Source organism: Symphalangus syndactylus, chromosome 20 (assembly GCF_028878055.3).
Source record: "Symphalangus syndactylus isolate Jambi chromosome 20, NHGRI_mSymSyn1-v2.1_pri, whole genome shotgun sequence".
NCBI classification, from domain to species: Eukaryota; Metazoa; Chordata; class Mammalia; order Primates; family Hylobatidae; genus Symphalangus; species Symphalangus syndactylus.
Window position 1 is genome coordinate 58,159,491 of NC_072442.2, and position 26,229 is coordinate 58,185,719.

Below are 26,229 nucleotides of genomic sequence, written 5' to 3' on the forward strand. Positions count from 1 at the left end.
CCACAAACGATCCCTCGCAGACACCTCGAAGAAGCCGCCCGCACGCCACGGGCCGCCAGGCCTACAAAGCAGGCACAGAACAGAGGGGCGTTTCCATTCTCGCGGTCCCCGGCGGTGGGGGCGCGAGTGGGAGCCCCTCTCCCCAGTGACAGGCCCCTCTGCGAGGGAGCGCGCAGCCCTCCGCGGGCGTGGCCGCCCTGGCCCCGCCCCGGCCCGCCCCCTCGCCAGTGAGCGAGCCCCCGCCCGGCCGCCCGGCCACCCGGCCGCCAGCCCCTCTCTACGGCCGCCCGCTGCTCCCTCCCACCCCGCGGAGTCCTGCCGCGGGGGATGCTCCGGCTCCCACCTCCTGGGGGAGCTGCGCATTTCCGCGCGCCGGGGCGGCCCCTGCCCCGGCCAGCCCTCGCGGCGGCAGCCCGCGTTCCGCGTTCCCGGGAAGTTGTCTCAGGAGCCCGCGGCGCCTGGGTCTCCTCCCCCTGAGCCCCGCCCCCCAGCCCAGAGCTGGGATCCGCGAGCTGCCCGGCCCGGGGGCGTCGCCGCGCGCTCTGAGAAGCCAACGAGTCTCCGCTTCCCTGCGCGGAGCGCGCGTCCCCCGCCTGCCCGAGGACCCCCGCGCACCCCAGAGACGGCGCGCGCCCAGAGCGCGGGAGCCCGGAGCGCCGGGCGCCTGGGACCCCGCGGAGCCGCTGCCCAGCCCGTGGGGCTCGGCGGGGATGCAGGCTGCGCTGTGAACCCGGGCGCCAAGGCCATGTCCGGTGCTCGCTGCCGGACCCTGTACCCCTTCTCCGGGGAGCGGCACGGCCAGGGGCTGCGCTTCGCCGCGGGCGAGCTGATTACGCTGCTGCAGGTCCCGGACGGCGGCTGGTGGGAAGGCGAGAAGGAGGACGGGCTCCGTGGCTGGTTCCCGGCGAGCTACGTGCAGTTGCTGGAGGTAAGAGGCGAGGGCCGGGGCTGGAGGAGCCGGGGCTGCGGTCCTCGGTGCGCTCGCGTACCTGTTGCCCGGTCGGGGGATGCCGCAGCGTCCCGGTCGGAGGGGCCCCCCGGGGGGCAGCCCTTGCCGGCGCGACCTGTGGCTCCACGCTCCTGAGGGGCAGCGACGGCAGCGGGCGCCGCTCGGGGCGTGGGCAACGCGGACTCGCGGGGAGCTTCCCCCTTGCGCCGGGCCTCCGGAGCACACTGTGGCGGCTCTGAGGAAGCGAGAACTTGTTGCCTGTGTGAGTTCAGGAGCAGACGGGAGCGTTCCCGGCAGTGGCAGGGGCCGGTGAAGGGTCTGGCGGTCTTGGGAAGATGCACGGAGGATCAGGGGTCCGAGAAAGTGGCACCGACTGGGTCCCGCAGCCCCGCGTCTCCACCCCGGAGTCTAGAGCCTGACGACCGGTGGCCGGTCGTGCTGCCTTGGGTCAGGCTGCCTGGCCGCCTCGGGGCCACCCACTTGCTGGTCAGCCGAGCCTGCTGGCCACCAGCCCGAGCCCCCTCAGCAGGCTTGATCCCGGGGTGCCGTAGCACCCCCCCGCCACTGCCCGCTCCCCTGGTCCAGCTCCCCCAGGCTAAGGCTCAGAACCCGAAAGTGGCTTGTTCCTGGGGTTCTGGCCTGGCCCCAGGGCTACACAGGACCTGCTGAGGCAAGGCGGCTGGCTGTTTATTGTCTGTGTGACAGGCTGTCCTCTAATCACTGAGCTCACAGTCACAGCCTGAGTGAGACCCGAAGTTTCTAAAGTCCTTTGTGTGTGGGGGGGTGACCTTCCAGGACATCCCCTTTGCTAGAAGTCCGCCTGCCCCCAGGATTCTTGTAAAGACTAAATTAACAGTTACCTTCAATTGTGTCAGTATTCCTAAACATTCTGGTAAAACACTGCCCGAAGAAATCATGGAGGCTGAATTTATTTATAATTTAACTCTTGACCTACTTCACAGAGAACAAAGTAGCAAATTTTGACTGAAAATGCTCAGTGCAATTCGTCCGGGGAAAAAGAAAGAAAGAAGTGAAATGGTTACAGGGTGAGTCCGCCTGAGGATGTATCCTGTGGGCAACATTGTCAACAAGAGCCTGGCCTTATAAAAGTACATTAGGTTGCTTTCAGGTCCAGAGAACAACAAAATCTCTCCTAAGGGGATCAGTAGCATTTGAGCAAAGTTTAGGGGCTGCTGGAATGAGCTTTCCTGGGCTGTCAGCAGAGTATGTTGCAGGAACCCTCTTGCTTCTGTATCTGGAGAATCCGGAGATGCCCTACTGGTAGGAGAGGCTCAGGTGTGCCCTGCCCTGGCTTTTCCAGTTCCTTTCCTGAGATTCGGATATAAAAGAAAGCGAACGTATTGCTTCTTACATGAGAAGCAAGGGGCCTCCTTGTTTCTAGCTTGAAGCCCTGGGATAGATACGTATTTTGGTAGTTCTTCGGGTGGTCACTTTTTTTTTTTTTTTTTTTTGAGACAGAGTCTCGCTGTCGCCCAGGCTGGAGTGCAGTGGCACGATCTCGGCTCACTGCAGGCTCCGTCCCCCGGGGTTCACGCCATTCTCCTGCCTCAGCCTCCCGAGTAGCTGGGACTGCAGGCGCCCGCCACCTCGCTCGGCTAATTTTTTGTATTTTTAGTAGAGACGGAGTTTCACTGTGTTAGCCAGGATGGTCTCGATCTCCTGACCTCGTGATCCGCCCGCCTCTGCCTCCCAAAGTGCTGGGATTACAGGCGTGAGCCACCGCGCCCGGCGGGTGGTCACTGTTTTCCAGGAAATTCTGATGTGGAAATTTGGCTGATGGATGTCTGTCCGGTGAGGAGCATCCCTGGCTGGACTGAGCCAGCTGTATTTTGTGTAGAGGTGAGGCTGGGTAAGTCTTAGCAAGAGTGGAGTGCTGCTTTTTCTTCCGGGAAAGGGACGGTGGACCAGGGCCAGGGGAGAAGCGGAATTAACAACCGGGACAGTTTCGGGTGTGTCTGTCCCATCCTCTGGCATATACAAAGGTAGGAGATCTCTGGTGTCTCAGGGACTCTCAGACCATTCCTGACTAGTAACTTTCAACAAAAGCATCCATCTGCTTGAGCGATACTTCTGAGCACCTGCTCGGCACAGTACGTGCATGTTATCACCGGTTCCCTGACGGCTCTGTGAAGGGTGAGGTACTTCCCCTATTTTATAGACAAGCAAGCTGAATATGAGAGAGGTGAAGTCAGCTCCCCAACTAGTAATGCTCGCATGTTTTGTTAGCAGTTCAGATGGCTGAGTATCACCCCCTGCGCCTGTGCCTTTTTTAAACATGATAGCTTGGGCTAAACTATGCCAAACAGCATGTGAGCAAAGGGTCTGGATCCATGGGGAAAAAGGGCAAGTGCAGCCCCCGAGGTCAGCATGTTGGTGACAGCACTGCGAAGGGGAGGCTGAACCTCTAGGGCTGAAACGAGGACAGCTGCATCCAGGAGCAACATGGAGGATCTTCCCTGCTAACCCCAAAGTGTGACTTTACTCAGAGCCAGCTGGGGGTCTTCCCACAGTGGGCCTGAGTCCTGTGGCCTAAGTACTGGATGGGACTTTTCTCAGGGCCAAAGCAGATGCAGTTTCAGCAGGGGGGCTTGTGGGTCAGGTGCTTGGCATCTGGGAACCTCCTACTTGAGCACGTTGGACCTCAAGGCTGAAGGCTAGGTAGAGATAGAGGATATGCAAGCAGAGTCGCTTGGGATGAGGTGAGTCCTCACGGGCAGACTCACAAGAGAATGCAGAGTTCCCCAGGCTGGTGGGTAGACTGGCCAGCATCTGGACTCATGAGACTAGAGAGGGGGCCCATAGATACTGGAGATGGCGAACCTCATGAGATGTCAGCCAGTGTGGTGCTGTCACTGAGCTTGCTTGGAGGCATGGAGTTCAGAAGGCCGTGGCAGCTGTTGGAGAAACAAGTACAGACAGGTGGGCTGTACTAGCCTCCTGGGCTAGGGATGGGATTGTGGGTACACAGCTGAGCATGGCATCTCTAATGTGCTCCCTACTCCAGTGGAACTTTCACCCTGATGGAAAGCATGATACCAGGAAACCCCATATTGGCGGAGGGGAGCGAGGCACTGAATACTGTGTGCACACTGGATACTTCCCAAGGAGATCTTCCTTGTTCAGATGAAAAAAGGGGAACCGAGAGACCCAGCCTTTGCAGGAAGCATACACGGGGGAGGGGAGTTGGGAGCTAACTCCAAGAGGGTCACCAGATCTGACCCGGTGGCCAGCGAGCCCTTGGGAGGAGGCCAGCTTGGAGGAGGTCTTGGTTTTTGGGGCAATCTCTTTGGTCAAGACTCCAAGGAAGTGGTGTAGCACATACTTGGCTTCCAGAGAGCAGCTTCCAGGAAAACCTCAGCACAGGCAGGGAAGTGTAGAGGTCTCTGGTAGGCCCAAGGACTCTGGCCACAAGGGTCCTTCCTACTCGGGGGGTGGTGCAGCTCTTCAAAGGTTGGGCAGAGGGAAACACCACCTCCAGAAAAGGAATCGGCCTTACAGCCAAGGCCCACAGCTGGTTATTAGATAAAATCAACTAGAAAAATCTTTCCTGAGGGTTTCTTCTGCTATGACGAGGGAGAGGAATTGAGAAGTCTTTTTTTTTTTTTTTTTTGAGACGGAGTCTCACACTGTTGCCCAGGCTGTAGTGCAGTGGCGTGATCTCAGCTCACGGCAAGCTCCGCCTCCCGGGTTCATGCCATTCTCCTGTCTTAGCCTCCTGAGTAGCTGGGACTACAGGTGCTCGCCACCATGCCTGGCTAATTTTTTGTATTTTGAGTAGAGACGAGGTTTCACCATGTTAGCCAGGATGGTCTCGATCTCCTGACCTTGTGATCCGCCCGCCTTGGCCTCCCAAAGTGCTGGGATTACAGGTGTGAGCCACCGCGCCCGGCCGAGAAGTCTTTTTAACATCATTTGAGAGATATGGTAGAGGAAGAGACCTGAGACCAGAGATAAGGAGCTGTGGGAGCATGTTCTGCCAGCTCCAAGCTAGGCCTGAGACTGCCTCCATAGACCTGGGAACCCCACATGTGGGAATATTTCCGTCAGCTTTCTGGGGTACATCGAGGCTGAGAAATAGCTCCTGGGGAAGGTGGATAGAGAAGCCTAGATCTCCATCCTGGGAAAGATTTGGAGAGAAAGACATGGTACCAGGACAAGCCCAGTGGCTAGACAGGTCAGTGGTTGGAGGGTTTAACAGGGCCCAGGAATTCCTGTGGCCTGTACTTTCCTTGAATGGAGAGAAGAAATTAGGGACCTGGGGAATGCTGTAAGGCATCTACAAAACTTCCGAGAGCTTTTGGGAAATAATTCTGGGGGACAATGGGATCGGAATGCAAACAAAATAGGGCTTTCTTTGAACTAGGTGGTATTCTTAGAATGCAGAATCTGGCTGGATAATCTGGACCTCTGGGATACTAACAGAATATGACACTGTTTGCTAGCAAAACTAGAATGGCTGCTGAGGGTCACCCTTAAACTTGATTTCCTTCACTCTACCCTTTGTTCTCCCATTTTGGGTTCATGCAGTTGTGCTGTAGGAGTTGATAAGGAGTGTCTGTGGGAGAGAGTGGGCTGTGCTATGGATAATTAAGGAATGATGTTTTATCTATTGCCATGTAACAAGCCACTCCAAGATTTAGTGTTTCAAAACAACAATTTATTATTATCTGGCATGGTTTTGTGGATTGACAGGGCTCAGCTGAGTGGTTCTTCTGCTGGTCTGTCTCAGTGTCTCTCATGCAGTTACAATCAGATGGTGGCTGGGGCAGAGTCTTGGAGGCTCAACTAGACTGCAGCCTCCAAAATGTCATCTTCACTCACCTGTCTGGTGCCTTGATGTTCTTCCATGTGGCGCCTTTCTCCATGTGGTGTTTCATTCTCCAGGGCCTTTCCACATGGCCTTTCTCTTCAGCAGGGTGGTTGGAGTTATGTGGTAGCTGGCTTCTAAGAATGCAAAGGCATACATTGCCAGGCCCTCTTAAGGCCTAGGCCCAGAACTGGCATATCATTTCTGCCACATTCTATTGGGAAAGTAGTCACAGGATCCATCCAGAGTCAATTTGGAAGGGAGGTGGGTACAGGTGTGGTTATGAGGGAGGCATCGTTCATCGAGGGCCATATTGCAGACTAGCTCCCTCAGAAGGCTATGGAGAACACACATGGGACAGATGATGCATTAGTGGGGAGGTAGTGCCAGGCCAGACTGATGAGAGAGAGAACCCCAAGAGGGAGGTAAAATGCAGAGACTTGGCAGTTCTACCTCTATCGCAATCCTTGGAGGGTTTTTTTTTTTTTTTTGACTCTAGAGGTATCTTTCTAAAGGCCACACGATAAATGATGCAGCTGGAATTTGAAATCAGATTTGCTTGGCTCTGGGCCTGTCCACTAAGCCATTGACATACCAGTCCAGCTTTTTTTAGGCCAGGGCTGTTCAGTGCTGGTGATTCATAGACATAGTGGATCTGAGCTCCCTGACATCTAATAGATGTTTGCTATATTACACAAATTGATTTTTATACAGAGCCTTTTCCTTCCTTTCTGCAACATGAAAATCACCCAAAATGAGTGTGACCTTGTCCCTCATGCTAGTATTTTTCAGACAGTCATCAACTCTGTTCACAAAAGGTGTAATTAGGGCTTGTAGCTTGGGGGAGTGCATAATTGTGACTGAAAAGACCAATGTGCTTTCTAACATCTACACTAAATCACCCTCCTTGGTATGGGGGCTGTGGCCAGTATTTGTAGCTCCTGGTATTAGAAAATGACCTTTGGCCCACCACTCTGTCAGCCTCAGCTCAGAAGGAGCCACCTCCTTTGTCACACTTGTGTGCTAGACTGGTCACTGGCTACCCCACAGGACTTTAAAGCAATGAGTCAGGCTTATGGATTGAGTGGATTCAGGGCATTTTCACAAAAGTTCCCTTAGTAACAAGTCGGCGGGAATCCCTGACATCTGTTCACCACTCTGTGGATCCCTGATGTCTATTACCACCTAGAAACATGAATGAGAGGCTGACCTTCACGTACTCTTCTCAGCCTGCAAAAGCCCAGCTTTTTTCTGACAGTGTGGTAGACCTTGTCTGTGAACATGGATACTGATCCCCACTTCGCTGGTGAAAGAAAATGTTTTTGGTAAACCAGGAAGCCTTGTGTACCTGTAAGTTTTTTTGACTATTATCAGGCCAGCCCAGGGGACTGTGCTGTCTTATTACTCACAGCAGCAAGGCGACACATGACAGGCTTTCTAACGAAATGTCAGGAGTGATTCCTCTGTACTTAAATGCAAAATTAGTATATTTCTCTCTCTCCCTGCAATGGCGAGGCTTCTAGGATGGTGTTTATGCCTATGGCGAGAAGAAGAAGTGGCGGCTGGCAGATCTCTCTGGCTTTTCCTTGGCTGACGAGAACATGTTGTGACATTGTGAAAGTTTAGTTGCAGTAGGTATATGAACTGTGAGAAGTTTTTGAGGAGTCTTAAGAGGACCCACCCACCACCTTTCTTCACCTGTTCTGTCTTCCCTACCATCTTTAAGAATTTGTTTTTAGTTTAACTTCCTAGTTCTCTGTCTACTACTCTTCTTGGGCTTGGAGCTAGTATTCAGATTCAGCCCCTAGGTACTCAAATTTCACATGTCAGAACTAAACTCATCATCTCTCTCCTCTTTTTTATTTTTATTTTTTTTTGAGATGGAGTCTTGCTCTGTTGCCCAGGCTGGAGTGCAATGGCGTGATTTCGGCTCACTACAATCTCTGCCTCCTGGGTTCAAGTGATTCTCCTGCCTCAGCCTCCTGAGTAGCTGGGATTACAGGCTTCCACCACCATGCCTGGCTAATTTTTGTATTTTTAGTAGAGACGGGGTTTCACCAGGTTGGTCAGGCTGGTCTTGAACTCCCCACCTCAGGTGATCCACCTACCTTGGCCACCCAAAGTGCTGGGATTATAGGTGTGAACCACCCTGCCCGGCCTTAGGTTTGTAAACTTTCTTAAAACATGAGGGTTTTTTTTTTTTTTTTTTTGGTGAGTATATATTTTTTAGCTCATCAGCTATAGTTAGCGTTAGTGTATTTTATGTGAGGCCCAATACAATTTTTCTTCTTTCATTGTGGCCCAGGGAAGCCAATTGGACACTCCTGCTCTAAACTTTAGTGAATGTCACCACCATCTGTCCACCAAGTCCCCTGATATCTCTCCCCTTACCTTTCCTCTCCTGTTCAGTAGGTTAGTAAGCCTTGTCCCTTCTCTTCTTCCTTAGAAGCATTTCTTTTTTTTTTTTTTTTTTTTTTTTTTCAGACGGGGTCTTGCTCTGTCGCTTAGGCTGGAGTGTAATGGCACGATCTCAGCTCACTGCAACCTCCACCTCCTGGGTTCAAGCGATTCTCTTGCCTCAGCCTCCTGAGTAGCTATTACAGGCATGCGCCACCATGCCCGGCTAATTTTTGCATTTTTAGTAGAGACGGGGTTTCACCATGTTGGTCAGGCTGGACTCCAACTCCTGACCTTGTGATCCGCCCACCTTGGCCTCCCAAAGTGCTGGGATTACAGGCATGAGCCATTGCGCCCGGCCAGAAACATTTCTTAAAGCCTTCCCCTTCTTAACTTGCATTGGCAGATCTTTTCTGTAAAAGGCCAGGAAACATTTTAGGCTTTGTGGGCCATGAGGCAAAACTGAGTTATGGCTGCCTCGGTGTGATCTGTAGTGCGCCAGAGGCAGTGACAAGCAGTGAGAGCACCCCATATGGTCTCTGTCACAGCTAATCCACTCTGCTGCTGTAGTGCAAAAGCAGCCAGAGATAATCTGAAAGCCAATGGGCGTGCCTGTGTTCCAATAAAACTTTATTTATGGACTGAAATTTGAATTTGTTATAATTTTCATGGGTTGTGAAGTATTATTCTTCTTTTGATTTGTTTTCAACTTTTTTTTTTGGGGGGGAGATGGAATCTTGTTCTGTCACCCAGGCTGGAGTGCAGTGGTGTGATCTCGGCTCACTGCAGCCTCCACCTCCTGGGTTCAAATGATTTTCATGTCTCAGCCTCCCAAGTAGTTGGGACTATAGGCACCCGCCACCACAGCCGGCTAATTTTTGTATTTTTAGTAGAGATAGGGTTTCGCCATGTTGGCCAGGCTGGTCTCCAACTCCTGACCTCAAGTGATCCACCCTCCTTGGCCTCCCAAAGTGCTGGGATTACAGGCGTGAGCCACTGTGCCCAGCCAGCCATGTGACTATTTGGGGGAAAATAATTTGAAGCTGAGGGGGACTGTAGATGCACATAACTCTGAGTAGAGGAGTGTGTTTGATAAACCTGGGAGAGCCAGAATATTCCAGAATGGCTAGAGTGGCAAGTAGGGGGAGAGGGGTTGGGGATGTGCCGGGGAAGGAGATAGAACCTTGGGAGTTGGGTCATTTTCTAAATGCAGCGGAAAAGCCTTTGGTTTGATTGAAGCGGGTGGCATCTTCAGATGTGTTCTGGAAAGCTCTTCTAGACTGTAGGGTGGAGAATGGATTTGAAGAGAACAGGGAGGGGAAGCAAGGAGACCAACTGGGAAGCTCAGAGCAGGGTGGTGGAAGTGGAAATGGTGAGAGGTGGGTGGATTTGGAATGTATTTTGCAGGTAGTGTCAACAGGTCCTGCTGGTGGGTTGATCGGAGGGAGTAAGGGAGCCTCAGGGGGTCTCACTTCTTGCAGGTCACTTGTAATGCACTTTTTCCCTTTTGTATTTTCTCCATCTGTCCATCCTTTATTCTGCCACTAGAAATCTGTTCCCCAAAAAAGGAGGTAAAAGGCAAATACAAATTTGGAGAAAGTTCCTTAATGTAGAAAGTGCTTTTTTTTTTTTTTTTTGAGACGGAGTCTCGCTCTGTCGCCCAGGCTGGAGTGCAGTGGTGCAATCTCGGCTCACTGCAAGCTTCGCCTCCCGGGTTCACGCCATTCTTCTGCCTCAGCCTCTCCGAGTAGCTGGGACTACAGGCGCCCGCCACCACGCCCGGCTAATTTTTTGTATTTTTTAGTAGAGGCGGGGTTTCACCGTGGTCTCGATCTCCTGACCTCGTGATCCGCCCGCCTCGGCCTCCCAAAGTGCTGGGATTACAAGCGTGAGCCACCATGCCCGGCCAGAAAGTGCTTTTTTAAATTAAAAAAAAAAAAAAAACCAAAACAAAGAGGAACATACCAGTATAAGAATGGGCAAAGAACTTGGATAGACACTTCGTGATAAAACATATACAGGCTGGGCATGGTGGCTCATGCCTATAATCCCAGCACTTTGGAAGGTTAAGGCGAGCTGATTGCTTGAGCCCAAGAGTTCAAGACCAGCCTGGGCAACATGGAGAAACCCAAATTTTATCTCTACAAATACACAAAAATTAGCTGAGTGTGATGATGCATGCCTATAGTCCCAGCTACTCAGGAGGCTGAGGTGGGAGGATCGCTTGAACCTGGGTGGTCAAAGCTGCAGTGAGCTGAGATTGCACCACTGAACTCTAGCCTGAGCGAAAGAGTGAGACTCTCTTAAAACAACTGAACACACACACACAAAAAGCCATATAAAAAGTTCTCAACTATTTAGTCTCGCCAGTGATCAAATAATTACAAATTTAATTAAAAAATAGCTTGAAGACAGAAAAATGTCAAAAAAAAAAATGGTATTGGCAGGGTGTAAGGAGATGGTTCTGAGCTTCCTGAAGGGCCATTTGGCACTATACCTCTGAAACATTAATAAGTACATGTTCTCTCTCCCAGCAATTCCACTTCTAGAAATTTCAACTCACGGAGCATCTGATATATCAAGCAAGCTGTAAACATCAGCGTGTATTGTATCACAGCCTCAGACAGCACAAGATGAACGACAATCTCAATGTACACCAGAAGGAACTAGTTAAAATCAGGTTTACTTGTGCTTAGCACAAGGTGAGAACATGTGGAAGGGGTTCAATAACTATATTGAAATGGATTTTTTTTTTTTCTTGAGGTGGAGTCTTGCTCTGTCGCCTAGGCTGGAGTGCAGTGGTGCGATCTCGGCTCACTGCAGCCTCTGCCTCCTGGGTGCAAGTAATTCCCCTGCCTCCGCCTTCCGAGTAGCTGGGATTACAGGTGCCTGCCACCATGCCTGGCTAATTTTTCTATTTTTAGTGGAGATGGGTTTCACCATGTTGGCCAGGCAGGTCTCGAACTCCTGACCTCAAATGATCCACCTGCCTCGGCCTCCCAAAGTGCTGGGATGAAACTGAATTTTAAAAATAAAAATGTTGGTTAATGATGCTAAATGTCTTTGTGGAGCTAGCATAGTTCACATTTCTCCTCACAGTGAGGCAAAAAGAGATGGTGTGTCCAGAAATGAATTACTTTTCAGAAGTGGGAACTGTGTATAGCAAACATTCTGTAAGTATCCTTTTGTGGGAAGAATAGGTAGAAGGAATACATGCTGGCCCGGGGCCACATTCTTATAAATATCGTCAGTAACAGTAAATCTTTGTCTTTTGAGGGGTGGATTTGATTTTTTTTTGGAAACAGCCGAAATTCATTCAAAGCCAAGTCTGGTGTGTCTGTTCATGTGACTGTCTGTCTGTCACCTTGTGGCAAATAGGATTTAAGGCAGCTTACCAAAAAGCATACGGTACAAAAAGATAAAAGCATAAACACATGAGGAAATCTGTGGAAAAGAAAAAATCAGATGACTCCGGAGTGAAGTTTGATGAGCAAAGAGAGTAACTGAGTCAAGTAATGCTGTTCAGGGCTGAAAAAGAGGTCCTACCTTAAAGTAATGATGAATTTGAGCAGTGAATGAGGAGTAACAGAAATATTCTGAGAAAGATAGCATTGTGGGTGTGTGTGCTATATGGGTCAGGATGGGTTACGATGTGCCACCGTAACAATCTCAGTGGTAAAGCAACATGGGTTTGCTTTTTGCTCAAGTTATAAGTCTACTGTGAGTTGGTTTGAAGCCGCAAGACCTCCAGGACCCAGGAGGATGGAGCACCCAGTGTCTGGAATCCTCAGGGACTGTGTTAAACAGTTTAGCACATGGTTCTTAAAGCTTTTGCCAGGAATGACACATGACACTTCTGCTGGTATTTTATTGTCTAAAGCACAGCCACACCTAACTTTAAGACAGTGAAAAAATACAATCCTGCCGTGTGCTTGGAAGGAGAAAAGGAGCGAGCTGAATCTATGTAGATGGCCCTGTTGACCACCACATGGGTAACCACTCATGGGGACACCCCAGTTCCTGTCTGTTTCAGTTTCAGCATTTTATCATTGCACCTAGAGCAGGGCTTCTCAAACTGAATTCAGTGCTGCTAGAGCAAAGTGGTTTCTGCTTTTTTTTTTTTTTGGAGACAGAATCTTGCTCTGTCGCTCGGGCTGGAGTGCAGTGGCACAGTCCTGGCTCACTGCAACCTCTGCCTCCCGGGTTCAAGTGATTATCCTGCCTCAGCCTCCTGAGTACCTGGGATTACAGGCATGCCACCACACCTAGCTAATTTTGTATTTTTAGTAGAGATGGGGTTTCACCATGTTAGCCAGGCTGGTCTTGAACCTTCGACCTCAGGTGATCCACCCACCTTAGCCTCCCAAAGTGCTGATATTAAGGCATGAGCCACTGCGCCTGGCCCAAAGTGGTTTCTTAAAATGAATTCCCTGGATCTTGTTGAATACAAATTCTGACTCAGGAGGCCTGGGATGGGGCCTGCGGTCCTGCATATCTGACAAGCTTCCAAGAGATTCTGCAGAGTCCACAGTGCACACTTCAGCAGGTGCCCTTAGCTCCTGAGAGCCGTGGCTACTCTTTCAAATTGGCCTCCTCCCTCCCACAAGCTATCCTAGCATCTTGTACACTGCTGGGCACACTAGTAGATACTTGGTCTATACATTTTGAACAAATGTGGTCATTTTCTTTCTTTCTTTTTTTTTTTGAGATAGAGTCTTGCTCTGTCACCAGCCTAGAGTGCGGTGGCACTATCTTGGCTCACCGCAACCTCCATGTCCCGGGTTCAAGTGATTCTCCTACCTCTGCCTGCTCAGTAGCTGGGACTACAGGTGCGCGCCACCACGACCGGCTAATTTTTGTATTTTTAGTAGAGACGGAGTTTCACCATGTTGGTCAAGATGATCTCGATCTCTTGACCTCATGATCCGCCCTCCTCAGCCTCCTAAAGTGCTGAGATGACAGGCGTGAGCCACCATGCCTGGCAAAATGTGGTCATTTTCTAATACCAGACTCCCTGTGTTTTGTGTGTGTGTGTGTGTGGTTAGTACAACCTTGGGTTCAACCAAAATTCGTTTTTCTATTTGAGCAATTACTATACGCTTTGGTTCCTTCAGGGCTCAGCAGATACAGTCAAAGCCTGGAGATGAGGTTGGTGGCTCTTCTACAGGGAGCCCTTTGTATGTGCTCTCCCCTCCAGGGTGACTTGGGCAGGTGACCTCTTTCAGGAGACCTCAGGTTCACACTTAAGGTTTTCTGTTGAAACCATCCAGACATTTAAGATTCTTCATTTTTTCTCAGATGCCTCAATTCCTCCTCCCTTCTCATTTGCTTGTCAAATGCACAGAGAACTCTAGGGTTAGTCAACAAAAAACTAATTAAGTTGTAAAAATTCTTTAGAGATGCTATTTTAAAAATTCCACAGAAATGAGTTCTTGTCCTAATTCAATCATGAGAGAAGATCCTTATTTTAGCAGTGGCTCATGGAAGAGTGTCATTGAGCCATTTTAAAAAATTTTTTATATAATTAGGAATAGAAATAAGAAAACTTAACTTTGAATTATTTAGTGTGAGTCTGCTGCTCTCATTTAGCAAGTGTTTTATTGATAAATAGCTACAAACATTCATTGTGCGTGGAGTGAAAATACAACCATGTTGAGTGGTAGTTGGTAATCAAGGACGTGCACAAAACAAAATCTTATCTGGAGTTTGATCTAATACATTCTTTGTTTTTTGTTTTGTTTGAGACAGTGTCTTGCTCTGTTCCCCCAGGCTGCAGTGCAATGGAGTATCCAGGCTCAAGCCATCTTTCTACCTCAGCCTCCTGAGTAGCTGGGATCACAGGGGCATACCACCATGCCTAGCTAATTTATTTTTTTGGGGAGACAGAGTCTTGCTATGTTGCCCAGGCTGGCCTCAAACTCCTGGGCTCAAGCTACATAGGTTTGCTTTTTGCTCATGTTATAAGTCTATTGTGAGTTGGTTTGAAGCCACAAGACCTCCAGGACCCAGGAGGATGGAGCACCCAGTGTCTGGAATCCTCAGGGACTGTGTTAAACAGTTTAGCACGTGGTTCTTAAAGCTTTTGCCCAGGAATGACACATGACACTTCTGCTGGTATTTTATTGTCTAAAGCACAGCCACACCTAACTTTAAGACAGTGAAAAAATACAATCCTGCCGTGTGCTTGGAAGGAGAAAAGGAGCAAGCTGAATCTATGTAGATGGCCCTGTTGACCACCACATGGGTAACCACTCATGGGGACACCCCAGTTCCTGTCTGTTTCAGTTTCAGCATTTTATCATCGCACCTAGAGCAGGGCTTCTCAAACTGAATTCAGTGCTGCTAGAGCAAAGTGGTTTCTGCTTTTTTTTTTTTTTTTTTTTTTTTGGAGACAGAGTCTTGCTCTGTCGCTTGGGCTGGAGTGCAGTGGCACAGTCCTGGCTCACTGCAACCTCTGCCTCCCAGGTTCAAGTGATCCTCCTCCTTCTGTCTCTCAAAGTGTTGGGATTATAGGCATGAGCCACTGTGCCCAACCCAGTCTAATATTTTCATATTATAAAGAAGGCTTTGGGCCGGGCACGGTGGCTCACGCCTGTAATCCCAGCACTTTGGGAGGCTGAGGTGGGTGGATTACCTGAGGTCAGCAGTTCGAGACCAGCCTGGCCAATGTGGTGAAACCCTGTCCCTACTAAAAATAAAAAAAAAATTACTCCGGCTTGGTGGCATGTGCCTATAATCCCAGCTACTCAGGAGGCTGAGGGAGGAGAATTCCTTGAACCCAGGAGGTGGAGGTTGCAGTGAGCCACCGAGATCGCACCACTGCACTCCAGCCTAGGCAACAGAGTGAGACTCGGTCTCAAAAAAAAAAAAAAAAAAAAAAGGCTCTGAATACGTAGGGCTTGGTTTCTGGTGTAAGGACATCAGAGCCTAACTGTACAATATCATTATACATGCTGTGAGATCTGTGCTTCTCCAACACGAATGGGTGTGCACATCACTCGAGGCTCTTGTTAAAATGCAGACCCTGGCCAGGCGCAGTGGCTCACGCCTGGAATCCCAGCACTTTGGGAGGCCGAGGCGGGCAGATCACGAGATCAGGAGATCGAGACCATCCTGGCTAACGCAGTGAAACCTCGTCTCTACTTAAAAAAAAAAAATATATACAAAAAATTAGCCGGGCCTGGTGGGCGCCTGTGGTCCCAGCTGCTAGGGAGGCTGAAGCAGGAGAATGGCGTGAACCCGGGAGGCGGGGCTTGCAGTGAGCCGAGAATGCGCCACTGCACTCCAGCCTGGACGTCAGAGCCAGACTCCGTCTCCAAAAAAAAATGGCCGGGCGCGGTGGCTCATGCCTGTAATCCCAGCACTTTGGGAGGCCCAGGCAGGCGGATCACGAGGTCAGGAGATCGAGACCATCCTGGCTAACACGGTGAAACCCCGTCTCTACTAAAAATACAAAAAATTAGCCGGGCGTGGTGGCGGACGCCTGTAGTCCCAGCTACGCGGGAGGCTGAGGCAGGAGAATGGCGTGAACCCCGGTGGGGGGAGCCTGCAATGAGCCGAGATCGCGTCACTGCACTCCAGCCTGGGTGAAAGAGCGAGACTCTGTCTCAAAAAAAAAAAAAAAAAAAAAAAAAAGCAGACTCTGATTTAGTAGGTCTGAAGTGGGAACCTGAATCTGAAAGAAAAAAACAAACTTTCTGCTCACACTCCACACTGTTTCTCCACACTCAACACAGCACCAGACACTTCTGTGACTTGATTGGGGGTGGCGAGTGTTTTCCCACACACCAGGCAGTTCTTCAGTGGACACCAGCTGGGCCTCTTATATTTCTATTGGGTTGTGACATTGTCTACTTGGCATTGAAGTCAGATCCTACAGGCTAAGAGCGCAGTCCTACAAGAGTGCCCCCACTTCACATGTCAAGTAGTGTCACTTATATTTCTGATAGACCGGCTATAAATTGGGGTTCCCACTGCTCCCTGCTTGGGTTTGATTAATTTCCTAGGATGGCTCACCGAACTTGGGGAAACACGTTTACTGGTTTACTATAAAGGATACAGATGAACAGCCAGAGGAAGGGGTGCATTCTGCAAGCTGAAGAATTTTTCTAAGTTTCCCAGGACTGCTCTGAGGGCCAGGACAACCTGGGAGAAGAGCTTGGTACCTTGTACACACTCTGTAAGTGGAGATCATATTTCTGCATGCTCTGGTGATCATAGTTGAATGCTGGGGGCTGCCTGTTCAATGCCAGGGCATATGGGGGTAGGGTTGTGCAGCTTCCATGCCCTCTCTTGACTCTCCTAGCACCTCCATATATTCAGCAACCCAGAAGCTTATCAGAATTTGTTCAAGAGTTTTTATAGGCTGGGCAGGGTGGCTCATGCCTGTAATCTCAGTACTTTGGGAGGCTGAGCAGGTAGATCACCTGAGGTCATGAGTTCAAGAACAGCCTGGCCAACATATAAAACCCCGTCTCTACTAAAAATACAAAAATGAGCCTGGTGTGGTGGCATGCACCTGTAGTCTCAGCTACTCAGGAGGCTGAGACAGGAGAGTTGCTTCAATCTGGGAGGTGGAGGTTGCAGTGAGCCGAGATCACACCAGTGCACTCCAGCCTGAGTGAGACACAGCAACACTCCGCCTCAAAAAAAAAAAAGAGTTTTTATAGAGCTTGGACTCCAGCCTCCCGTGGCCCCCCTTTTCCTGGAGGTCAGCAGGTGGGGCTCAAAAATCCCAACCCTTTAATCCTCTAATTACTTGTTCCTGGTGACCAGCCCCAACCTGGGCTATCTGAGGGCCCCCACCCTAAGTCACCTTATTAGCGTCCACTGAAGTGTGATCAAATGGGCTCATTATGAATAACAAACAACATTCCTATCAGGAAATTCCAAGGGTTTGAGGGGCTATGTGGCAGGACCTGGGGACAAGGACCAAATATATTTCATATTACACCACACTGGGATTCTGCATTTCCCGCCAGCTCCCAGGTGATGCCACTGCTTCCAGTCTGCCGGCCACAATTTGCGTAGCAAGGCGTTTGAATACCCTTAGGGGTTTTCAGTTTGTCTGCAAGACATGTTAAATCCTGGAATTAGACTGGATTTAGTTTACTTTCATTCTTTCTCTTTAAAAGTGGATTATATGAGGCTACGCAGGGTCATGGAAAGAACACAGGTTTTGGAATTAGACCTCTGTGAGTATATTTAATCCGAGGACAGAGATATGGTGGCTGGTGTTCCTGTTTGACCAGAGGGGTTTCCTTGATCACGAGGTGGAGGTGAGCCTCAGGGAGGCTTTCCTGGGGCCAGTGCCAGGAGCCTGGCTGAGGAGGAAGTGCAGGATTCAGCCGCTGGAAAGGCTGGGGGGCAGGGTCTGGACTGCAGTATGAAGCAGGATGATGGAGAGGCAGCCAGGGATGGTCTTGCCAGATGCCAGCAGTGTTAGGAAAAACATATGCAACGGGGACATGGTCTCTACATCTTGAGACAGTTTATCAGTTCCAAGGGGATAACTGGTTGTTTTGTGTGGTTTGGTTTGTGAACTGGAATGTGAGCCCTGCAGCTACTCCCAGTATGGACAGCTTAGACAACAACGTTCAAGGGTCGGGCAGAAACCCCTGGGAGGTGGGGGCAGCAGAGTGCTTGGCAAGAGGGTGGCAGGTCTGCTTACAAATCCCAGCTGAGCCCCTGCTACCTGTGTGAGAGCCGAGGCAAGTTGCAGAATCTTTCTAAGTCTCCCAGGGCCCCTCCGAGGATCAGGAGAGCCTGGTAGAAGAGCTTTGGCCCCTTGTACACACACACTCTGTAAGTGGAGTTTACCTTCCTGTATTCTCTGGTGATCATAGTTGGATGCTGACAGCTGCCTGTTAACTGGAGTTTCATCGGGGCACACAGGACAGTTGGTGTTGGGGAAGTAGGGCAACCCTTTTCCAAGGGCCTCTCTGAGGTCATACTGCAAGACTGTCTGGTGCAGCATTATGGATGAGGCAGAAATCACTTGGGAGTCTTACGAAATGCAGATTTGGATTCAGTAGGTCTGGGGTGGGGCCTGAGATTCTGCATCTCCAGCATGTTCCCATAGGATGTTGCTGGTATTGGGATAACACTTGGGGAGTTGTTGCATACAAGATGGTATAGCATTTTCCTGAGGGTTTTTGGAGCATAGGTCCTACATGTGTAAAGCAAGGGAAGCTGCAGCGTCTGGCCATTGCTAGTTTGTTTGAAACTGCTACATAATGGTTGCTGCTGCTCAGGCTGGGCTAATTAGTCTTAACTGCCTCTTACCTGGGTTTGATGGGCCTCCCGCTGCCTGGGCACTCCCAGAAGAGACTCCTTTTGTAATGAGGAAAAGGCTATTTATTGGGAGAGGTGAAACTCAGGAGGCTGCTGAAGGACTCAAGCATTCGTTTTCGTCTTTTTGCCTGTTCTTGGGGCAAAGGAAAGGTTTGTTTCAAGGGGCTGGATGGAAAATCTCTTTGTAAAGTGTTGCTGTGGAGCTTAGAATCTAATCCTGGGCCCATGTTGTAGGACTCTATACTGCAGATGGTGGCAGTGCCACAAAGCCGGTGTCTCCTGCAGCCCCTAGATGGAACTCTCAGGTCCTTGCTGTCGGAGACTTAGTCTGGATTTCTGCAGTGCGCCCTAACAAGAGTGGCTGTCCATTTTATCCCCCTAGTGATATCCATCTGTCACAGGGTGAACCCCAAAATTGGGGCTGAGCCTGGGAGGCCACGTGGGTTCTTGGCGTCACACAGGAAATAATTCAAGAGTTAGCTGACAGAGTAAAGTAAAAGCAAGTTTATTAAAAAGTAAGGGAATAAGGCTGGGCACGGTGGCTCATGCCTGTAATCCCAGCAGTTTGGGAGGCCAACCCAGGTGGATAACCTGAGGTCAGGAGTTCGAGACCAACCTGGCCAACGTGGTGAAACCCCATCTCTACTAAACATACAAAAATTAGCCGAGCGTGGTGGTGGGTGCCTGTAATCCCAGCTACTCGGGAGGCTGAGGCAGGAGAATCGCTTGAACCCGGGAGGTGGAGGTTGCAGTGAGTCGAGATTGTGCCATTGCACTCCAGCCTGGGTGACAAAAGTGAAGAAACTCCATCACACACACCAAAAGTAAGGGAATAAAAGGATGGCTACCACTTAGGTAGCAGTATGGGCTGCTTGACAGACTATACTTATTGTTATTTCTTGATTATATGCTAAACAAGGGGGAGATTATTCATGAGATTTCTGGGAAAGGGGTAGGGAGCTCTGGGAACTGAGGGTTGCGTCCCCTTTCAGACCATATAGGGTAACTTCCAGTCATTGCCATGGCATTTGTAAACTGTCCTGGCGCTGACGGGAGTGTTATTTAGCACACCAATGTGTTATAATTACCCTATAATGAGCAGTGAGGATGACCAGCGGTAGCTCTGGCTGCCATCTTGGTTTTGGTGGGTTTTGGCTAGCTCCTTTACTGGATCCTGTTTGATCAATGGGGTCTTTGTGACCTGTATCTTGTAAAACAAGTCCTGCCAAATTCCTATCGCATATCCTCCAAAGTGATGATGCGGTGATTTTTGTAGCCAGTTTGATCACGGAACTCTGCTGTTTAACATTTTTCATAGGTTCTTCATTGCCTTTACAATATAACATGCCTTAGCCTTGTTTACAAGCCCTTCATGACCCAACCCCTGTCTACCTCCCGAGATGCATTTTAGCTATTTATTCTCGTGCATAACGTTATCAGAACCACACGGAACTACCTGATTCTTGGGTACAGCTTTGCTTTCTTTTGCTTCTGTGCCCTGTGCGTGCTGTTCCTGTTCCTCGAAGTAACCCTCCTCCCCCATCCTCTTTTTTACCCTTACTCCCTTTTCTTTCTGTTTGACAGCTCTGTTGAGATATATCCCTATTCTATTCTATTCTATTCTATTCTATTATTTTTTTTTGAGGTGGTGTTTCACTCTGTCACCCAGGCTGGAGTGCAGTGGCTCAATCTCAGCTCACTGCAATCTCCACCTCATGGGTTCAAGCGATTCCCCTGCCTCAGCCTCCAGAGTAGCTGGGATTACAGGCATGTACCACCACGCCCAGCTAATTTTTTGTATTTTAGTAGAGATGGGGTTTCACTGTGTTAGCCAGGATGGTCTTGATCTCTTGACCTCATGATCCACCCACCTCGGCCTCCCAAAGTGCTGGGATTACAGGCGTGAGCCACTGTGCCCCCACCGCCACCCCCCTGCCATCCCCCACCCCCCGCCACCCTCATTCTTATTCTAGACCTCTTAACACTTACCCTACTGGGTTGGAATTTTGTTGCCGCCCACTACATTGCGGAATCCTTGAGCTCAAGGATTGGGTCTCTGATCTTTTAAGCCTTTAGCGTCTTTGTACAACCAGGCGTAGGCACTTGATAAGAAAACAAAGGGTTATAGTTCCCTCATGTTGACTTTGGTGCCGATGAATACAAGATTCTGAGTTTGCTGCCCATGATAGTTACTTGGCTTCACGTGGGGAAAAAAGTAACAAAAAGGAGTTACAATAAAATAAATACAAAACAATAAAAATCCCATGCAGGCATCTCACACACGCATAGGATAGGTAACAAGATTGACTGGGGAACAGAGTGTGTGTGACTCAAATAGAGCATCCCCGCTGCAGGGCAAATAACTCAGATTCCATGAAGTCATTGTATATATAGGGCAGCAAACCATTATTATTGCGTGCTGGAGAGAAAAACAGGCGTTGAAGAAATCAGCCTCCCTTGGGATTGATTTGATTACTGGGCGACTCCTAGGATGGGGGTGTTCTCAATTATGGGCATGTTGGCAGGCAGTTTGGTGCAATGGTGATGAGCGTGGTGTTTAGAGCTGATCAGACCTGGGTTTGCATGCTGGCTGTATGAGACTTTGGGCATATTATTTATCTTAACTTCTATCTCAGTTTCCATAGCTTTTTTTTTTTTTTTTGAGGCAGAGTTTTGCTCTGTCCCCCCAGGCTGGAGTGGTCTCGGTTCACTGCAACTTCCGCCTCTCGGGTTCAAGCGATTCTCCTGTCTCAGCCTCCCAAGTAGCTGGGATTACAGGCACCCACTACCATGCCCGGCTAATTTTTCTATTTTTAATAGAGACGGGGTTTCCTCATGTTGGCCAGGCTGGTCTCGAACTCCTGACCTCAGGTGATCCACCTGCCTTGGCCTCCCAGAGTGCTGGGATTACAGCCGTGAGCCACCACACCAGCCGTTAGTTTCCATATCTTTAAGTGGGACTAATAAGGCCCACATCAGAGGATTGTTGGGAAAGTTACAATTGTTTTCCTTCATGTAAATGCTCCACTGAGAGCTTGACGTCAGTTCTCAGTATTTGCTGATGGTCACTGCCATATTACGTATTTTGCATCCATTGCTCAGAATGCTGGTCATTACTATTTGCCTTTATTAATAAAATAAACCTGCTCTCTCGGAGCGTCCTTCCCAACCTCTTGGTCACCATTTTGGGTGGGGACCTTGTCTTTCTGACCCCTGGCCACTGTCACCTTAAGTCAGTTTCAACCTTGGTTCTGTTTGTCTGGTTTTAGCACCATCAGGTCCCTGTTTGTCTGGTTTTAGCATCATCATTGAAGACATCTTTGTCCAAGGAAGTCACAGCCCTTCTGTGGATCTTTGAGTTTGTTATAGTGTATTTGGACCACAAACTGAAACCAAAAATTCATATTCATAGTCTTAGTCTCCTCCTATCCAGATCCTCCCTACATGTAATAAAATGTGACCAAGAATCTCAAGAGGTTAAGGGGATTGAAGGGGAGGGGAATCTTATCTTAGATAAGGTGACAGATAAACCAGCATGGAAACAGGGAGTTTTCTGCAACAGATTGCATCCAGGATCTCCTGAAATATCTCCCTGCTTCGTATAAGGGAAAATACTTTCCTCTCATTTGGTGTCACAGGACCTATGAATTTTTTTTTGAGACGGAGTTTCACTCATGTTGCCCAGGCTGGAGTGCAATGGCGCTATCTTGGCTCACTGCAACATCCGCCTCCCAGGTTCAAGCGATTCTCCTGCCTCAGCCTCCAGAGTAGTTGGGATTGCAGGCATGCACCACCACGTCCGACTAATTTTGTATTTTTAGTAGAGACCGAGTTTCTCCATGTTGGTTAGGCTGGTCTTGAACTCCCAACCTCAAGTGATCCCCCCGCCTCGGCCTCCCAAACTGCTGGGATTACAGGCATGAGCCTGGCCAGATGTTTTCAAGTTGATGTGTCTTGTGACATGGCGGAGGGGACATTGGTTCTCTCCGCTAGCCAACTCCAGTTTTTGAGCTCTTTGTGTGCCCCAGCACCTGTCTGTCCTGGCCGTATAATCGGATCCTCCAAGGTGGTGGTTGTAGGGCTCTCTCTGCTCACCTTTTTTCTCTAATTCCGTCTGTTACCCAGCGAACAAAGAAAAGCCCTCCGCTGTCTGCCATGACAGCCCACACAGGGAAGAGGGCAGAGATCTTCCTGTTTCTGATGACTTCTTGCTTTGAAAAGAGGAGGCAATTTTTGCTCGTCAGCAAAAAAAAAAAAAAAAAAAAAAGTTGGTGGGGGAGGGAGGGGAGTTGGTGGTGAAGCTCTTTCAAAGATTTGCCTGTCCCTCTAGCCAGATTACTAATGCATGCTGATTAGAATGTGTGCTAGGAGAGACAGTGAGCTGAGGTTTAGGGATGTTCACAGGAGAGGTATGAGACAGGCTCCGTGTATGGTTTTCTGGAGCCCTGTGGTGGGCGTGGCTGTCAGATCCTGATAGGGTTTAGAATTTCAGATGGGCTTCTTCTGCCTCACCTGGGAGAAAATAGCCAGAGTGGACATGAAGCCAGACTCCTTCCTCATCTATGCAGAGTCCTCTATGTGGAGTCATTCAGAGAGTGTGGGGGTGGGGGCGGCCGGTTTGGGAGATGTTGGTAATGGACTTGCCAAGGCATTGCCAAGCACTCCACGGGCACCACAGAACCATCTCTGGCCTAAGCCCTTCGTCCTGGTCCAAGAAGCCAACGATACTTCTTGGCATCGCTGAATGGGAGAGGCAGGGGAGCTGAGCTTGCCTGGAATCCCCCATCTCCCAGCCCTGGTGCTTGCTTCAGGGGCCTGGATAAAGCCTGCTCATTCTGCTACATACACTCCCAGGGGACTGTGACTCAGGCTCTGGATCACTCCTTGCAGGAATCCCTCCGGCTCTATGGGACCCAGTTTGAAAACCCAGTGTTATGTGATGCTAAATGCTGACATTCCTTCCCTGCCTGTCAGCTTTGCTCTCGGAGGTGCCTAATGGCACCAGTGCTGACCTAATGCAGCCAGTGTTCTGGTTTGTTTCTGAGTTGCGTGTTGAGGTGGTTGGGGGGCTTTGTTACTCTGGGTGGCTGGTCTGCTTTATTATTAGTCTTGGGGAAATGATTTCTCTGAGAAGCAGTAGAAGGTGTAAATTATGCTTCACTGCAAATCATCAAGACTATATATATATTCAGCTACAGCTGCAAGTCTCTTGCAAATGAGGACTGATGTGAGATGCAGCCAAGTTGGAAAGGGTTATGGTGCAGACAGGCAGCTGACATGATTGATAATCATGCAGTCACCTGTACTTGGCTTTCTATGGCTTGTGGTCTGGGGAGAAGAGCGGCAGTCATGCTTAGAGGCTATACTCCATCTGAGAAGGCTGGAGGGCAGCAGTGAGAAGGTAACACCTCCATAGGAGCAGACACAGTCTCCGTTAACCTGGTCCTTAGTAAATATCTCTTGTGTTTCCACTGAGCCAGGGACCCCACACATGGCATCAACAGCATCCTCTCCACACCTGATCTCCACTGGCTCCCCATTGCTTGAAGTGTCAAGACACTCCTCATCTGGACCTTACACAAATATGGACCCTGTACAAACTGCACCTGGCCTCATTCCCTCTCCAGCCTCCTTACTTTCCCTCTTCTGGGGAGCGGGAAGCACCCTGACACCTCTGTGCCTTTGCTCGGCTGCAGCTTCTGTCTAGAGGCCCTTCTCATCCCTGTCGAGGGAATGATGATCTTTATCAAGATCCAGCCCATGGACCCCTTCCTCTGTGTGGCCTTTGCTCTCCCCCAGGCAGAGTCCTTTCTTCTGCTGGCTTACATGGGGATCTCCTGCTGGGATGGCACCAACCACGTGGGACTGCGATGCCTTATTTATTTGACTGTTTCCTCCGTTACACTCTGAGCTCTGCAGGGCCAGGGAAGCCACTTCCTAAACTTTTGTAACTGCTCTGGTCTGGCATGGTGCTTGGCGTCTCTGAAGTCTGGCTCAGTTAAGTATTTGATGACTGGATGGGTGAATCAAAGAGGATAAAGGGAGAGCTTGCCTTAAGAACTGGGGACATCTTGTCTGATGTTGGCTCACGGCTTAACCAGCTTGGGGTCACAGATGGCCAAGGTTGGAAATAGTATAGCCAGGTCATCTCGGAGTGCTGACCATTAAGGGAAGGCCACTGGGTCCTGGAGAACAAGGCCATTGAGCCCCAGGCCAGGACTCCCAGGATTGGCAAATGAAAGGCAGCTGGTTGCTTGGAATGGTCCTCTCTCCTCATCTCCTTCTCAGTAGGGCTGCTGCAGGGACAGCTGGGTGTAGCTGAGGGCCCTGGGTTTTAACTACCATACCTTCCAACAGCCCTTCCACAGAGTTATTGGCGCTTTTCTCTGACCTTCAGTATCTTCAGCTGTCAGAAGGGTGGTGACACCCATTCTGCTGCCCATTCAGGGTGACTAGAAGGATTTTGAGGGTGACTGGAAGGATTTTGAAGGTGATGGCGGCTGTGTACGGGATTTGAAGTTGACGGGTGATGAATGCAAGTGCTGCTAAGGGACGCTGTGCAGGGAGGAGAGTGGGGGAGTCTGTCCCCAGCTCTCGCACCCAGCTGTCCCGACTCAACCAGGTGGCTTGGTCTAACCCCTCACCTGTCTGCTGTGGTCATTATTTCTCCTCTGGCCTCTTTGAAGTTGCTTCTGAGGCCTCCCCCTAAGACCTCCTCCTCTGTCCTCTGCTATCCGATTAGGAAAGCTGTTGGAATTCTCGGCCCAGACAAGCTTTAATCATTTGCAGTAAGAGCTCTGTTGCCTCCTTCATCCTTCCCTGCCTTCAGTTAAGCCCCTCTAAGGCTCGAGGTGTGTTCTCAACCCTGGGATATAGCCAAGAATGAGATGGAGTGGACAGGACTCAGGGGTCCCTAGGATCAGAGGGCTCATTGTCCATGGGGAACCAGACCGAGTGATAAGGGGGATGTGCTCAGCACAGTGAGGGGCCCCAGGGGGGCGGTCGGGGCTATGGGAGTGCTCCAGGATACCATGGGCTGAGTTTGGACCCACCCCCCACTCATATTTGAAGTCCCGACCCCTGGTATCTCAGAATGTGGCTGCATGTGGAGAAAGAGTCTTTAAAGAGGTAATTTAAAATGCATGGCCAACTGTAGTAGCTCATGCCTGTAATCCTAACCCTTTGGGAGGCCAAGACAGGAGGATCGCTTAAAGCCAGGAGTTCAAGACAAGCCTGGGCAACATGGTGAGACCTTGGCTCTACAAAGTACAAATAAAAAGAAAAAGAATTTTTGACCACACTGTTGTAGGTCAAGGACAATAACTAACTAACTAACTAACTAACTAAAATGCGGTCAGTAGGGTGGGCCCTCATCCTGTATGACTGGTGTCCTTGTAAGAAAGGGAAATGAGGACACAGATACACACAGAGGGAAAACCGTGTGAAGACATAGGGAGAAGACGGCTGTTTGTAAGCCAGTGGGGAGAAGCCTTACAGGCAACCTTGAGCTTGGATTCCCAGCTTCTAGAACTGTGAGGAAATAAATTTCCGTGGTTTAAGCCACCCAGTCTATGATTCTTTTTTGTGGCAGCCCCAGCAAACTCACACAAGCCCCTTAACCTGGGCTTGGATAGGCAACTTATTTATATAGTCCCACATGGGATCAAAACCTTGAAAAAACATAGGGACCTAGGGACAGTTTGCTTGTCCCATTTTTCTTCCTAACATGTATTCCTAGCTAAAGGGTTATATAGTTCACTTC

General features: G+C 49.8%; 1 protein-coding gene across 1 annotated transcript in view; it reads left to right on the top strand.

Annotated features, from left to right (window-relative positions):
- Positions 1 to 266: 266 nt before the first annotated feature.
- Positions 267 to 26,229, top strand: part of GAS7 (growth arrest specific 7) — a 287,263-nt gene continuing 261,300 nt past the window's right edge. The window contains exon 1 of the mRNA XM_055256001.2: positions 267 to 928. Within this exon, the coding sequence (XP_055111976.1) occupies positions 746 to 928 (183 nt within the window). The 5' untranslated portion in view covers positions 267 to 745. The remainder of the gene's footprint in view (positions 929 to 26,229) is intronic.